A 15,778-nucleotide genomic window follows, 5' to 3' on the forward strand; every position below is an offset into this window, starting at 1 on the left:
AAACTCAGATAGACCAAAAGAGACAGGTTTTCCCCACCCCCCGCCAGAGGGTGCACAAATACGACCAGAATTTGTGAAGTCGAGTCAGAAATGAATGAAATTTGGAAAATAATGATCTACTGAAATCCTTCCCCCCCACACTGTTAACCCTATGTTACAGTTGGGGAAACGGAGTCTTTTTGTAGAGGGGATGGACAGAAGGTAGGGAGTTCTCTTCCAAACGTGCAGGCGGCAAGCAAAGCCAAGAATCTTCTTTGTGGTGGAGTTAGAGATATATAAAATAAAGATCGCTCCTCCCCTACCTCTGCGGAACGTGTATGTGTATGTGTGTGTAAGTGTGTGCGGCCACAAGCCTTTCCGAATGAGTGACAGCGGGAGCCCATCCCTCCAGGAGACGCGTGCAGAATGACCAATGGGATGGATGGGGGTGGATGGGTACCAGTCTCCGCAGAGGCCAGGGTGGAATTCGCTGCGCCCCACCCCTTCCACCCGCTCCCCTTCGCCCCGTAGGTCCTTCCACTCTCGCTCCTCCCCGGGGCACATCTCTTGAACGCAGCCCCGGGGGCCGAGCACGGGGTGGGGTGAGGGGCGAGGCTTGGGTCCGGCGACCCCGGGCTGCGGTCCCATCGCTGCAGAGCTGCGGCTGTGGACGCTTCGCCGCGAGGCCCACCGCCGCCGGGGCGCGGATATGTAAAGCAGCTGGCGGCGCTGGGCGGGGCCTGGACGCGATGCAAATGAGGAGGGCGGGACTGGCCCGGGGCTCCGCCTCCCTCCCCCGCAGCTGGGGCCAGCGGTGCCAAGCGCAGCTGGACGAGCGGTAGCAGCTGGGCGAGTGACAGCCCCGGCTCCGCGCGCCTCGGCCGCCAGAGCCGGCGCAGGGGAAGCGCCCGCGGCCCCGGGTGCAGCAGCGGCCGCCGCCTCCAGCTCCTCCCCGGCCCGCAGCCCGCGGTCCCGGGGCCCCGGGGCCGGCACCTCTCAGGCTCCGGCTCCCCGCGCGCAAGATGGCTGACCCGGCTGCGGGGCCGCCGCCGAGCGAGGGCGAGGAGAGCACCGTGCGCTTCGCCCGCAAAGGCGCCCTCCGGCAGAAGAACGTGCACGAGGTCAAGAACCACAAATTTACCGCCCGCTTCTTCAAGCAGCCCACCTTCTGCAGCCACTGCACCGACTTCATCTGGTGAGCGCGCGCGCGCAGGGCACCTTTCCGGGCCCCCGAGGGCAGCGCCGCGCCGGGGACCCCGTCTCCGCGCCCTCTGCGCCCTCCGCACCCCGGGACCCCGCGTCCCCGGACTCCCCGCTCCGGACCCTGCTGCCTGGGACTCCCGAATGGACAGTCCTGCGGTTGCCCTGTCCCCACCCCGGTCCCAGACGGTCCTCCGCGGGGCGCCTCCTGCCCTCTCCTGCTCCCAGGCGCCTCTAGAGCGCCCAGGGGCAGCGTCGCGGGCGCCTTTGCTCCACCTGGCTAGGAGCGCGCGGGGTCTGTGCCTGCCCTGGAGGGCAGCGCCTCGGGTGCTCTCTGACCCGGGGTTCCCTATCTCTCCGCCTGCTTCCGGGCGCGAGGAGCCCTCGCCCCCCACCCCTTGTTTCCGGAGGGCAGCGCCCTGGGTGTCCTTCTCTATCTCCCTGCGGGCATGGGACATCCTTTCTCCCTCCTCTTTGCCTCCGAGCAGCGCCCTGTGTTATCTCCCATTGCCCCTTCCCGAGGGCCTGGGTTCCCCTTTCCACTCCTCGGTCATATCACTGCGGGCCCCTTTCTTCCCCGGTCCCTTCAGTAGTGGGGCATCCTTTCCTCCTTCCCAGTCCCCCTCCCAGGGGACACCACCGCCGCGGGGTCACTCTCGCCCTCCCTCAGAATGCGTCTTTATCTCTTCTCTTTTCCGGAGGGTGCTGGGGCATCTGTGGGCAGATCTACTGCCTGCCTTCAGCCCCTACCCCGGGAAACGCTCCCCACTATCCCGCCACCTGGTGGTCGCAGCCTTCTCTCTTCTGCAGGAGTGAAGGGAGATGGGGGTTACAGCCGAGCTCCCACCTACCCCCACAAAGGCGGAAGACTCTTGGGCACCCGCCTGTGGCTGGGAGTTTGCACCTGGGGTGCAGAGGCAGGGAGGAAGGGGGGTGACTCTGTGGGGAACTAGCTGGAGGCTGGGCTCCCCCGGGCTGCCTGACATACACCTCTTTCTGCTTTTGCAGGGGCTTCGGGAAGCAGGGATTCCAGTGCCAAGGTAGGCTCTGGGGCTTTGGGGATGCTATTTGTGGGAAGAGAGGGCGAAAAAGACTTTATAGAAGTTACTGAGTTAGGCAGAGAGTGAAAGAATTACTTTGGTCAGAGTGACCTCCCAGGCTAGGAATTCTTCACCACAACAGGGTCCTTTTAAGGGGTGTGTGTGTGACTGGGGCCGATGGCGCTGGGAGGCTTACATGCCAAGGAAGTGCACCTACCCTTCCTGCCTTCCCTGCTCTGGAAGAGTCAAAGCAGCCTCCTGAAGCAATCCTGGCATGGTCAGTTCTGCTGGGGGAGAAAGCGTCTTCCCGGGACGTTTCTGGGAGAACCTGTCCCTCTTAGTTCCTCCCCCTTTCTCTGCCCATGTCCCTTCCTTATCTCACCCAGGGAGGTTCTGCCTCGCCCTGCCTTGTAGAGGTCTCCGCAGGTGGCTGCTGCTCCTCTGCAGATGGTACATCCCCTAGAAAGACGACTGTATTTGTCTCCTGGGCCTCCTCTCTCTCTGAAAGAAGTAGTTCCAGAGGAGGTGTTTCTCAGATCCTGGTTTAAATCACCCTATCTTCTGGGTAGAAACAGAAAGGTCTCCAGGGCACTGGTTACCTGAGTTCTTGCATCTGGCTTGAGATCCTGGACCCTAACCAGGGGTATCAAACCTGCTGGTGGTGACTTGATCACGTGTAAGGTGCCCCCCTCCCCCGTCTTTGGGGCTCCTGTCTGAAAGACAGATTACAAATTGGCTCTCCAGGACCAAAAGTCACGCGCAGTTCTGTGTAGCCCTTAGGGTGTCTTATTTGTGAATTTGATGTGAACATTTTAGAACCGGGAGATTTCACATGCACATCCTAATTTCCAACTTTAATTTTGCTGAGAAATCGTCTGACTTTCGCGTGAAAACAATCGTTTGGAGCTGAGAGCCGTTGTCGTAGATGGGGAACAGCTTTACCATTTTGTCTCAGTTGATCGCAGTTGGGACCACTTCATCCATTTCTGGCCCCTGTAGGCATTTAAATTTGCAACCTCTCATCTGGAAAGTTTGTGTGTGTATGTTTGTTTGTTTTTTTTTAATTTTCTCTTAGGCTTGGCGAGATTGAGTTTGGTAAGAAACAGTGCATTTCTGGGTTCTGGGGTATTGTATCTTTAGGGGCAAATTGACCACCACCCTGGGGAGCTGGGTTTAAATCAAAAGAAAGTATTTGAGTGTGGAAGAGTCTGACATGTGATTTAGCACTGACTGACAGTTTTGTGGCTGCACCTCCACCCTCCAGGGAAAAGTAAAGTGATCCCTAGTGAATGTAGGTGGCATCATCAGTGGTGCAGAATGTTTGCTTGCTGGCAGCGTGGCACTGTGCTCCTCTGAGACTTGTGCATACTCTTCTGAGATCGAGGCCCCAGTGGGCTCAGTGAGCCCTGCCAACCTACGCAGCCTCTCTTACCAAGATTTGGATCCACTGCCCCACACCAGAGGACTCCTCAAGTCTTTTTAAGTGGCAACAACTTAGGCCCTGGTGCAAACAAGTTTGGACTGTTTTCTAGAACTTTGACCCCTCAAACAAAACACCAATAGTGTCTTGGTGCTGGAATATGTAATTTCTTCTTTGAGGTTGCCTTTCACTTCCATGAATCAGTTTCAGTCTTTGTCTCTTGCTGAGGCCGGGGGCGATTTTTAAACATTTTTACCACAGCTCTTCTATGCCACCTGCTGTGTTGTTATTGATGGATGGGAAAGTCACTTTGGAATGTGCAAGGCATGACACATCTGAAATAGGAGATCCTCTAACTCAAAGTCTGGAAGATAACAGGACTTTTTTGATGTTATGAGAAAAAGGCAGAATTAAAGTTTGTCATGAAATATGGCCACTTTAGAGATAGGAGTGCCTTTTTTTTTTTTTTTTTTTTTTTGACAGAGTCTCACTCTGTTGCCCAGGCTGAGTACAGTGGTATGATCAGAGCTCACTGCAGCCTCAAACTCATGGGCTCAAGCGATCCTACCGCATCAGCCTCCTGAGTAGCTGGGACTACAAGTACACACCACCATGCCTGTCTAATTTTAAAACAACTTTTGTAGAGAAGGGGTCTTGCGATGTTGCCTAGACTGGTCTTGAACTCCTGGCTTCAAGCAGTCCTCCCACCTCAGCCCCGCAGTGTTAGGATTATAGGTGTGAGCCGCTATGCCCCTCTGGAGTGTCTATTTTTTAAATTGCCTTTCTTTTTCTCCTCCCTGCCTCCTGACCAAGAGGCAGTGTAGAGAAGTGGGCCTGTGCACAGGCTACCAGGCAAGTCCCTGTCGGTCTGAATCCTGGCTTTGAGACTTCTCAGGCGTTATTACTTAGCTTCTCTGTATTTCAGCCTCCTTGTCTATAAAACGGAGCCAGTAACAGTACCATAGTGTGGCTGAGCAGCTCCAACTCATTGCAATATCCAAGATTCTTGGGCCGGAGCTTGGCACAGAGTATGCTCAGAAAATATCAGCTCTTATGATTGTCCCCAGACTACCCCAATGGTGGGGCAGCTGGTACAAGAGAAGACTGGCTCTGCAGGGTTGCTTTGCTATGGAACTGCCTGCCAGGTAAGAGTCAAAATTCAGCCATGAACTTCTGGTCACTCTGTGTAGCTGCTTTGACAGCATATTCCATTTGGGCAGGAGTAGGGAGGAGTGAGGGGAGGGGCAGATTGGCAGTCCCTGAAATTGAGATGTTTAGAATGGGAACATACAGGAAGGAGGGAAATTTATCCCTGGTACTCAGCATTGCCTGGGGACTAATTCTGGAACCACTGAGGAGTTCCTTAGTATCTGATTGTTCTTGGTACCAAATATTTCCTCTGAAAGTGAATCCACTTACAATGGAATCAACAGTTTATACAAAACACATAAGGTTTTATGATCTCACTTAAGTCAGCAATCCAGAACCCAGGGCCTCAAGTTCCTTTCAGTTTTCTGCTCTGCCATCCCTGCGGAGTGACAATTATCTTCTGGTCCAAGAAGGATGCTAGACTGTGGAGTCCTCCCTCACACCCTTCTTTCAGCTAGCAGGAAGGAAGAAAGGGGTAAAGAAGGGCAAATAGCACATGCTCGGTGTCACTTGGGGAAGCTGCTCAAGATCCTTCGACTTATATCCTATTAGCTAGGGTTTAATCACATATCCACACCTTGCTGCGAGGGAGCATGTGGGAAATGTAGTGTTTATTTCAGGCAGCCACTATTTAGAGGATGTTTCCATTTCAAAAATATAAGCAGAGAGAGGATATCGTCTCTGCCACTCCGGTAGGAGGTATGTAGGATGATCTCAAGGCAAAGAAACCATTGAGAGTTACCTTCATGCTCTATATGGAAATTGGGTACACTGCTATGGGTTGGGAGAGGAAGGATGGAAAACTCATCATAAACCACAGGAAATTATGGATCTCTACGTGCTCAGGGGAGCTTAAGAATCGATTTTCTTGCTTTTGTATGATGATAGGACAAAACTTTAGGTTGACTGCCACATAATTTCTCCCTTTTTGTTTCCACTCTGTCTATTTCTTATAAAACCACTCTCTGGGAGGTAATTTAAGAATGTATTTGATGACAGGGAACTGGGGCTGAAGATCCCTATTGTAAAATTGCCTAAATTCTAGAGTAGAAGTGGAACTCCTTTGACAAGCAAGGCAGATTTCTCTCTATGGCATTATTTTTTCTTTTCCTTTTTTTTTTTTTTCCAAGACGGAGTCTCGCTCTGTTGCCCAGGCTGGAGTGCAGTGGCACCATTTCAACTCACGGTAACCTCCATCTCCCGGGGTTCAAGCGATTCTTCTGCCTCAGCCATCCAAATAACTGGGATTATGTGGGATTACGGGGGCCCACCACCACGCCTGGATAATTTTAATATTTTTACAAAATTATGTAGAGATGGGGTTTCACCATGTTGGCCAGGCTGGTCTAAAACTTCTGACCTCAGGTGATTCACTTGCCACGGACTCCCAAAGTGTTGGGATTACAGGCATGAGCCACAGTGCCGGCTGTCTCTATGGCATTCTTTACAGGAACTTAGGACCCGCATTTGAGCTTTAATTGTAATTAATTAATTCTACCCAAGCCATTGGGTAGAATGAGACTCTTATTCTCAGAAGACTTTATAGTTTGGTAGCGAGAAAAACCTTCTTCCTTTTTTTTTTTTTTTTTTTTTTAAATTTTGTTCTCAGAGACAAGGTCTCACTGTGTGGCCCAGGCTGGAGGGCAGTGACATGATCATAGCTCACTGCAGCCTCAAACTCCTGAGCTCAAGCGATTCTCCTGCCTCAGTCTCCTGAGTAGCTGGGACTGCAGGTGTGTGTCACCACACCTTTTTTTTTTTTTGAGACGGAGTCTATTCTGTCATCCAGACTGGGGTGCAGTGGCATGATCTAGCTCACTGCAACCTCCACTTCCCGGGTTCAAGTGATTCTTGTACCTCAGCTTCTTGAGTAGCTGGGACTACAGGCGTGTGCCACCATACCTGGCTAATTTTTATATTTTTAGTAGAGGTGGAGTTTTGCCATGTTGGTTAGGCTGGTCTCGAACTCCTGACCTCAGGTGATCTGCCCGCCTTAGCTTCCCAAAGTGCTAGGATTACAGGTGTGAGCCACTGAACCTGGCCAAATATATATTTTTTAATTTTAAATTTTTTTTGTAGAGATAGCGGGTCTTGCTTTGCTGCCTGTGCCTGGTCTCAAACTCCTGGCCTCAAGCCAGGAGTCTCATTCTGCTTTGGCCTCCCTAAGTGTTTTTTGTTTGTTTTTATAAAGGAAGTGAATTTGGTAGAAATAGGCAATGAAATATAGAGATTTGGAATTTGTAGCAAGGAGTTGGAGTCCAGCAGAACTGGGTATATATCTGTGATGGGCCGCTTACTCCATCTGTGACCTTGGGCAAGTCATTCCCCAGTAGCAACCTTGGTCTCCTCATCTGTAAAATGGGGATAATAGTACCTAACTCGTAGGGTTATGGTGAAGAATAATGAGGTGGTGCATGAGAAATAGCCACAGCAAGTATCAATGACTCTAAGTGAGACCATCAGTGTTACTTGATTCGCAGTAGGAAACTGTGTCAAAGTGGGACAGAGTTCATTCTGGAACTTGTTAAATGACTAGGCCTCTTTCATGTACTTAGATAGTTTCTCTTCTTGGGCGTATTTCTTCCTGGGTATTGGGTAACACCAATGAGTGCTCAGTTCAGTGTCTGGGCCCAGAAACCCAGGCCTGGGTAGCATTGTCTTTCCTTCTGAGAAAGATCTGAACCTGCCATGGACTCTCTAGAAAAACCCCAGTGCACAAATTTTCTATGAAAAGCTAGAATTGATGATTATAATGAGTAAGTTGGCTCTTCTTTTTCTCATGTAGATTAGAAAACATGTTTTTAAATCTTCTAATTGAAATTATTCTTAAAAAACCCCAAAGCCTGACATGACTCCGACCACAGTTGTTTTCATCAATATCAATTCTATCAAATCAAATATAAGTTTATTTTAGTGTGTAGTTAGCACATGTAGATTAGAAGAGTTTGCACTTTTTTATACCGCAAAAAATGAAAGGTTACTTTTATTTTCTTTTTTTTTTGTTTTTTGTTTTTTGTTTTTTGAGACGGAGTCTCGCTCTGTCGCCCAGGCTGGAGTGCAGTGGCGCCATCTCGGCTCACTGCAAGCTCCGCCTCCTGGGTTTATGCCATTCTCCTGCCTCAGCCTCCTGAGTAGCTGGGACTACAGGCGCCCGCCACCGCGCCTGGCTAATTTTTTGTATTTTTAGTAGAGACGTGGTTTCACCGTGGTCTCGATCTCCTGACTTTGTGATCCGCCCGCCTCGGCCTCCCAAAGTGCTGGGATTACAGGCGTGAGCCACTGCGCCCGGCCAATTTTATTTTCTATGAAAAGCTAGAATTGATGATAATGAGTAAGTCAGCTCTTCTTTTTCCCATGTAGATTAGAAAACAGGTTTTTAAATCTTGTAGGTATAATTATTCTTAAAAAACCCCAAGTCATGACATGGCTCCAGCCATTGTTGTTTTTTTCAATATTTACCCTATCAAACAGAAGTTTATTTTAGTGGGTAATTAACACATGTAGATTAGCATAGCATACGTGTATTTATATAACAAAAAATGAATCAAAGGTTAATTTTATTTTGGGCAGTGTTCCCTAGAAATGTATAATATGACCTCATGCACTTCAGGTTGAATTTTCTTAGTAAAATCATAAAGAGGGCCATTTTTTCAAAAAATCACCAAGTCAGGCTGCAAGTTTAGAGGTTGCTTCTATTGTTTCACTTCTCTTTCTTCCCAGAAGCAGACCCCAGAGACCTATGAGCCAAACTCCACTCACCTTTTAGCTTATTCTAAATGTGTCCTGCGGGCTTCTATGTGAATAAAAGGCAGAGGCTTTTTGACTTTGTGTTTGATGATCTGGCTTTTTTCTTTTTTTTTTTTCCACCTGAAGAGGGATTTCAGGCTCAATGTCCCAATCGAAATAAGAATCTTTGAGTGGGTTAACGCTGAGTCTTAAAAAGGAGGGCTGATTTGTTGGATAGGCAACAGCAAATTCATTTTTCACTGTGGAGCACTCAGGAGGAGCCTGAAGCTTTGTCACTGGGCAACAGAACGTCTTTCTAAGTAGATATGGAAAATATGACCTTTGAAAATCTAGATGATGGCCGGGCGCGGTGGCTCAAGCCTGTAATCCCAGCACTTTGGGAGGCCGAGACGGGCGGATCACGAGGTCAGGAGATCGAGACCATCCTGGCTAATACGGTGAAACCCCGTCTCTACTAAAAATACAAAAAAAAAAACTAGCCGGGCGAGGTGGCGGGTGCCTGTGGTCCCAGCTACTCGGGAGGCTGAGGCAGGAGAATGGCGGGAACTCGGGAGGCGGAGCTTGCAGAGCTGAGGTCCGGCCACTGCACTCCAGCCCGGGCGACAGAGCGAGACTCCGTCTTCAAAAAAAAAAAAAAAAAAAAAAAAGAAAATCTAGATGATATGATATACAGATTCTTACGAAATAATTTTTAAAAAATATATTATTTCCGAGCCCTAATGATACTCCAGATACTGCCCACAACTAGATGCGGCATGTTTATAGTGTATCTAGGCCAATAAGAAAGAAGATATAGAAGAAGGCAATTGGTCAAAAAATTAACTGAAGGTTTGAAAATAGTTTTAGATACACGTGTCCTGTTGGAGTCCCTCTTTTCTCATCTCTGCTTATCCTTCTGTCTCTGTCTCTCTGTTTCCGCCTCTCTCTCTCTCTCTCTCTCTCTCACACACACACACACACACACACACACACATATATGTAAGTAGATGAATATGTCGGCCGGGCGCGGTGGCTCAAGCCTATAATCCCAGCACTTTGGGAGGCCGAGGCGGGTGGATCACGAGGTCAGGAGATCGAGACTATCCTGGCTAACATGGTGAAACCCCGTCTCTACTAAAAATACAAAAAACTAGCCGGGCGTGGTGGCGGGCGCCTGTAGTCTCAGCTACTTGGGAGGCTGAGGCGGCAGAATGGCGTGAACCCAGGAGGCGGAGCTTGCAGTGAGCCGAGATCCGGCCACTGCACTCCAGCCTGGGAGACACAGCGAGACTCCATCTCAAAAAAAAAAAAAAAAAAAAAAAAAAGAATATGTCATAATTTTCACAATATGCATCTTCTTTTGCTACTTTTCAGATACAGGTCATTAAATTACTAAGTATAATTTAAGAGCTATGGTCTGGTCTTTTAACTATGCAGTTCAATTAATTCTTGGGTAGATAGGGGGATCTGCTGAAAAGTTTGTCTCTGATTGATGCCTTCAAAGGTAAGTCCTTTATATTCTGGCATTTGCTCTAATAACATGAATTCTTTGACTTAATTCATCCAATCTCCTCAGTGAAATTGTGTGAAATTCCATAGATAGAATGTTAGCCTTTTTACAGAGAATACAACATCCTCAGTGTTTACATATGGCATTTGGAGGTGTGATGGCTGCTTGAAAATCCAGTAGGAAATTCGTCTGTTCACCACATACATTCATTTATTCATCCATCCATCCCTCCATTTGTCCATCCATCTCTCTTTTCATCATCTATCTGTTTTTCCATTTATCTATTTGTCCATCCATGCATCCATCCATTCACCCATCTTTCCATTCTCCTTCTAAAAGTTCTCTCTCTCTCTCTTTCTTTCTTTCTTTTTTTTTCTTTGCTTTAGACGGAATCTCACTCTTTCACCCAGGCTGGAATGCAGTAGTGCGATGTTGGTTCACTGTAACCTCCGCCTTCTAGGTTCACTGAGTGATTCTCCTGCTCAGTCTCCCAAGTAGCTGTGGTTACAGGCTCGTGCCACCACACCCAGCTAACTTTTGCATTTTTAGTAGAGACAGGGTTTCACCATGCTGGCCAGGCTGGTCTCTATGACCTCAAGTGATCTGCCCACCTCAACCTCCCGAAGTGCTGGGATTACAGGAGAGAGCCACCATGCCTGGCCTCACTGGTTAAGTTCTATGTGTCAAGTTCTATGTGTCAGGAGCTATTTTAGGTGACAAAATATGATGATGAATGAGATTGAGAAGATTTCTGTTGTAATGGAGCTTATGATGTAGTCGGGGGAGACAAGACATTCTACAGATCGTTGCACCCATATTTAATCTCATTTTTATTAGGTACTTTGAAGAAAATGCACTGGGTACTAGGAGAATATATAATGGGAAGCTAACTTATGTAATGGCTGGGGATACAGTCAGTGGTCTGGGAATTTAAAAAAAAAGCCCAACTTCTCATTCTCATTTTCTGAGGCAACTGGAGAAAGTCTGAGTTGTCAAGGAACTACAGCTAAAAATCTGTATTGTAAAACTGCCTATATCCTGGATAATATATGCAACAGGGCTGAAGGCAGTGGCTCATGCCTGTAATCCCAGCACTCCAGAAGGCCAAGGCAAGAGGATTGCTTGAGGCCAGGAGTTCGAGACCAGTCTGGGCAATATAACGAGACCCTATCTCAATTAAAAACAAAACAAAACAAAATATGTGCAGGAGACTTATCTTTGTGACATTCTATGGAGAAAGCCTAAATATTTATTTGTATCATGGCTGCAAGTAGGATGAGTAAGTATTTGGTAGAACTAGCCTGTTACCTTGAGATGGCTTCTTTCCCAGTTTGACAGAGAACTTCATCTCCTCTTAGTTAATGACTCAGATAATGAGCTGACTTCCTTTTTGTTTAGGGTTTGCAGTTTGAGGTGGCTGTTCTAAAGAAGAAAAATCAGACAATTTCAGAGGTGGAGGAGCAAGTCTGGGCCAATAAATAGAAAATAAATAAAAAGAGAGAGCACAGCATTTCAGTGAGAGGCTTTTTGAGCTGAAAGTCAGTTTTCAGGGGGCACAAGATTACTCACATTGCCTCCCAAATACCTTCCTCACCCTGTGTCCATCTCTGATATATTACAACTCTTCATTCCTTTGACTTGGACAGTATTTTCTCTTGTTCAGAAGATACTTTGTAAGTAGTTTAACAATAAACAGTGTTGACTTACTTACAGAGAAAGGACTTTTGTCAAATCTGTCTTTCTGATTTCATTAAGGAGAAAGTCTCAGTTGGTATTAATATGTCTTTAACACCCCTCTAACACAAATCTGGGCACTTAGTAGATATCTGTTGAATATTCTTTTTTTTGCATTATAAATGAACTACAGGGAATTATGAGAATATAAAAATATGGGCCAGGTGTGGTGGCTCATGCCTGTAAACCCAGCACTTTGGGAGACTGAGGTGGGTGGATCACCTGAGATCAGGAATTCAAGACCAGCCTGGCCAACATGGTGAAACCTCTTCACTACTAAAAATACAAAAACTAGCTGGGCGTGGTGGCGTGCGCCTGTAGTCCCAGCTACTTGGGAGGCTGAGGCAGAAGAATCACTTGAACCCAGGAGGCAGAGGTTGCAGTGAGCCAAGATTGCACCACTGCACTCCAGCCCAGCGACAGAGACTGTGTCTTAAAAAAAAAAAAATCAGTTTCTACCTGTGAACCAACTTTTTTTTTTGGGTCAGCAGTGTTACACTTTTACCTAATGTTGAGCCTGGTTCTGTTCTACCCTGGGCTTGATTCTGTACTGGCTGTTCCTCCTTGTGAATAGAGAAGGGAAGTTCAGTGTCTTTCCTGGAAATTTTTGGTGTTGTAAGGATGCTTAGTGTTCTAGAGGGTTGAGAGGAACAGCAAGGACAGGATCTGGTAGAGACGGCAGCTTTTATTCAGAAGTGCTAAGCTGTTAATCATTACCATGGTTGTTATTACCTTTTAATTGACATTTGTCCTGCTTGTTTGTGGTCTCCTGGGCATCTCCTTCCCCCTCAGCCCACAGGCAGAAAGTTGCCCTACAGAGTCAGGAGGAGAACTCAAGCCCAGACCAGAGAGCTCTGATCCACTTTTATTGGGTCTTGGAACTGGCTAAGTAGATGGAAATTAACTGGTTCAAGATATGCAACATCATTAGTTCAACCATAACTATGTTCCTGGGGTGAATTCTAGCTTTCTTTTTCTTTCATCTTGCTACTTCCCAGAGACCAGACTTTGGGCCTCTAGGGAGGGAGTATCAAATTGGACTTGAGAGTTCAAGCTCAAATCTGACCTAATTTTAAATCCTGGTTCTGCTTCTCCATGTCTTCATGACCTTTGGGTGGGCAAAATATGATCCTGCCTCTATCTATCTATCTATCTATCTATCTATCTATCTATCTATCTATCCACCCACCCATCCACCCACCCATCCAGCAATCCATCCATTCATTCATCCATCCATCCATCCGCCCATCCACCCAGCCATTCTTCCATCCATCCATCCATCCATCCATCCATCCATCCATCCATCCATCCACCCACCCACCCATCCATCCAGCTATCCAACCGTTTTTCCATTCATCTAATATATATTTATTGGGGGCCTACCACATATCAGGTACTGTTCTAGGCATTGGAACTAGAACAGTGAATAAAACAGCATCACTGACTTCATGGAATTTACATTCTAGTAGAATAACAGTGATAAGTAAATAACATAGAACAGATATATTGTATAATGTCAGGTTGCCATATGGGCTTTGAAGAGAAATAAGACACTGTCCTCACCCTTAAAGATCTTCCTGGTCTTTTAAAAGGAGAACAGCACATGGCCAATTAGTTCTGAGACATAATGTAAAGTGCTACACCAAGGATGTAAAAACACTTTGGATGGCATCCCTACTCCTCCTCGGACCGGTGAAGATTCCACAGAGGAGGTGACATTTGGGAACAGTCTTACAGCAGGAGTGGGAGTTCCCAGATTGACAAGGGGATGAGGGCAGGGGAGGGTGTTTCAGGCACAGGACAGGACAACGCAGTTGAGATAGTGAGGAGAGAGAATAGGGCATATGCAGGGAACAGGAAGAAGAGGGTGTGAGGGAGGGAGGAGCAGGTGGGAGACGAACGTCACATCAGAGGGGTTGGCCCCTGTGAAGACAGTGTAGTGACTAGGAAGTGGTTGTTGTCACTGTTTTAAAGTGGGATGTGTGGGGGTGAGTGAAATGGCCAAATGTTTGAAAAAGAGGAGCATGAGATGCCTTTGGCAACAATACTTGCCATGACTCAAATCCTGAAATTCCAGGCCTGCAGGGATGGAAGTCAGGCAGGAGAAACTGAAATGGCCATTTATAAGCAGTGGGGGTGCCTTACCGGAGCACCTTGGGGCTGTTGCTATTTTTCACACCCTAAAGAGACATTTGGAATTTCATGTCAGTCATATTGTTAATTGTTCTATTTTGAGGGTGGTTACTAGGTTATTTTTATGGTTCTATCAATAGGGATATCTCTCTTCACTGCATCCTTAGACGTGGAGGGCCGTAGAAATGAATTTTCCTCTGAAAGGCATCCTCCCACTCCTTCTCCCTCTCCACTGCTGTCACCCAGTGGGTACGTGTTTATTGAGTACATGCTGCACATGGTGGTGAAGAGTTGGTGTTTTGGAGAAAGAAAGACTTCGGTTTAAATCTTGACTTCTTGCCGTGGGACCTTAAGCAAGTTACTTAACCTCTTTGAGCTTCTGTTTTTTCATAGTTAAAAGGATATAATAATAAAACCTAGTTTATGTGAAGTGTTTCTTAGCACCCTACCTGACATATATACAGTAAGCACTTGATAAATGGTAGTTATTTCTGTTCTTCCTAGGACTGGGCACTGTCCTTGTCCTTACTGAGTTTATAATCCTGTTGGGGAGGCAAGATGAATGCTCTTGAATCAAGGAGACGATGCAAGAATGGATGTGCTTACATGTCATGGTCAATAGCATTAGCTGCACCTTACCGTGGATCTGAGAGAGAAATGCTTGACTGGGGCCAGAGAGGTGATTTGAGCGTGGGTGAGCACAGTGCTTTCTGAGAAACCCTTTCCTGGCTTGCGATGCTTTAATTTGTGGGAAACCTCAGAAAGTTGAATTGCAATCTGTGATCACCCCATCGGCTGACCTCATTTCAAAAATGTATTGGTAGCATTTCAACTTTAAATAGATTTGTGACCATTTCACTCTTCTAAATTTGGGTTCCTTTCACCCTTTGGGTGGGGTGTTTATATCCCTTTTCGGTTGAAGAAGCTGGCAAGTAGTGTGGGTGAAGGTGGAGGGTGAAGTCTGCAGGACGGTCGCTTGTCTTGTTGGGATAGTCAGGGCAGTGATTTTTATGGGGTGGCCCTATATTAAAGATCTTCTTTCCCTCCCTAAAGGTAGAGACCATTCTTTAGAATTTAGTCAGTGCTGCAAATGAAGATTTGATAATTATTTGGATTTGTGTGTGTGTGTGTGTGTGTGGATTTTTTTTGGTAGTTATCTGTATACATTTTGTGGCAAAATTTATGGCTGAGGGTATTGATAATTCTTTCTGAGCCAAACAATGCACTTAGGGAAACAGGATTGACATATAGTATAGAGAAGGACTTCTTTTTATTTCAATTGGATATTCATCTTTTGTTGGCTAGCTTTTTTTAAAAAAAAACTATTAATATTATTTTTGATTGACAAATCATAATTCATGTGCAGTGTAATGTTTTGATACATGTATACAATGTGGCATGGTTAATTCAAGCTAATTAACATAACCATCAGTTTGTTTACTTATTTTTTATGGTGAGACACTTGAAATTTACTTAGTTATTTGAAATATATGATACATTTATTATTGACTGTGTTACCCTACTGTGCAATAGATCTCCAAACCTGTTCCCCTTGTCTACCTGAAACTTTGTATCCTTTGATCAACAACTCCCTCCCTCTACCCCAGATTCTGGTAACCATCCCTCTTCTACTCTCTACTTCTATGACTACAACGTTATTAGATTCCACGTATAAGTGAGATCATGCTGTATTTGTCTGTTTCTGGCATATTTTACTTTGTATAATGTTCTCCAGATTCATGTATATTGTCACAAATGATAGAATTTTTAAGTCTGGGTAGGATTCCATTGTGTGTATATACTGTGTTTTCTTTATTCATTCATTCTCTGTTGAACACTTAGGTTGATACCGTATCTTTGCTATTGTAAATAGTACTGCAACAAACA

The 15,778-nt window shown here is 46.5% G+C and overlaps 1 protein-coding gene across 2 annotated transcripts in view; it reads left to right on the forward strand.

The window, feature by feature from the left end:
- Positions 1-808: 808 nt before the first annotated feature.
- PRKCB (protein kinase C beta) overlaps positions 809-15,778 on the forward strand; it is a 382,389-nt gene continuing 367,419 nt past the window's right edge. For both annotated transcript variants that reach the window (XM_045381896.2, XM_045381898.2), the window contains exons 1-2: positions 809-1,174; positions 2,188-2,219. In XM_045381896.2, the coding sequence (XP_045237831.1) occupies positions 1,002-1,174; positions 2,188-2,219 (205 nt within the window). In that variant the 5' untranslated portion in view covers positions 809-1,001. The remainder of the gene's footprint in view (positions 1,175-2,187; positions 2,220-15,778) is intronic.

Source organism: Macaca fascicularis, chromosome 20 (assembly GCF_037993035.2).
Source record: "Macaca fascicularis isolate 582-1 chromosome 20, T2T-MFA8v1.1".
NCBI classification, from domain to species: Eukaryota; Metazoa; Chordata; class Mammalia; order Primates; family Cercopithecidae; genus Macaca; species Macaca fascicularis.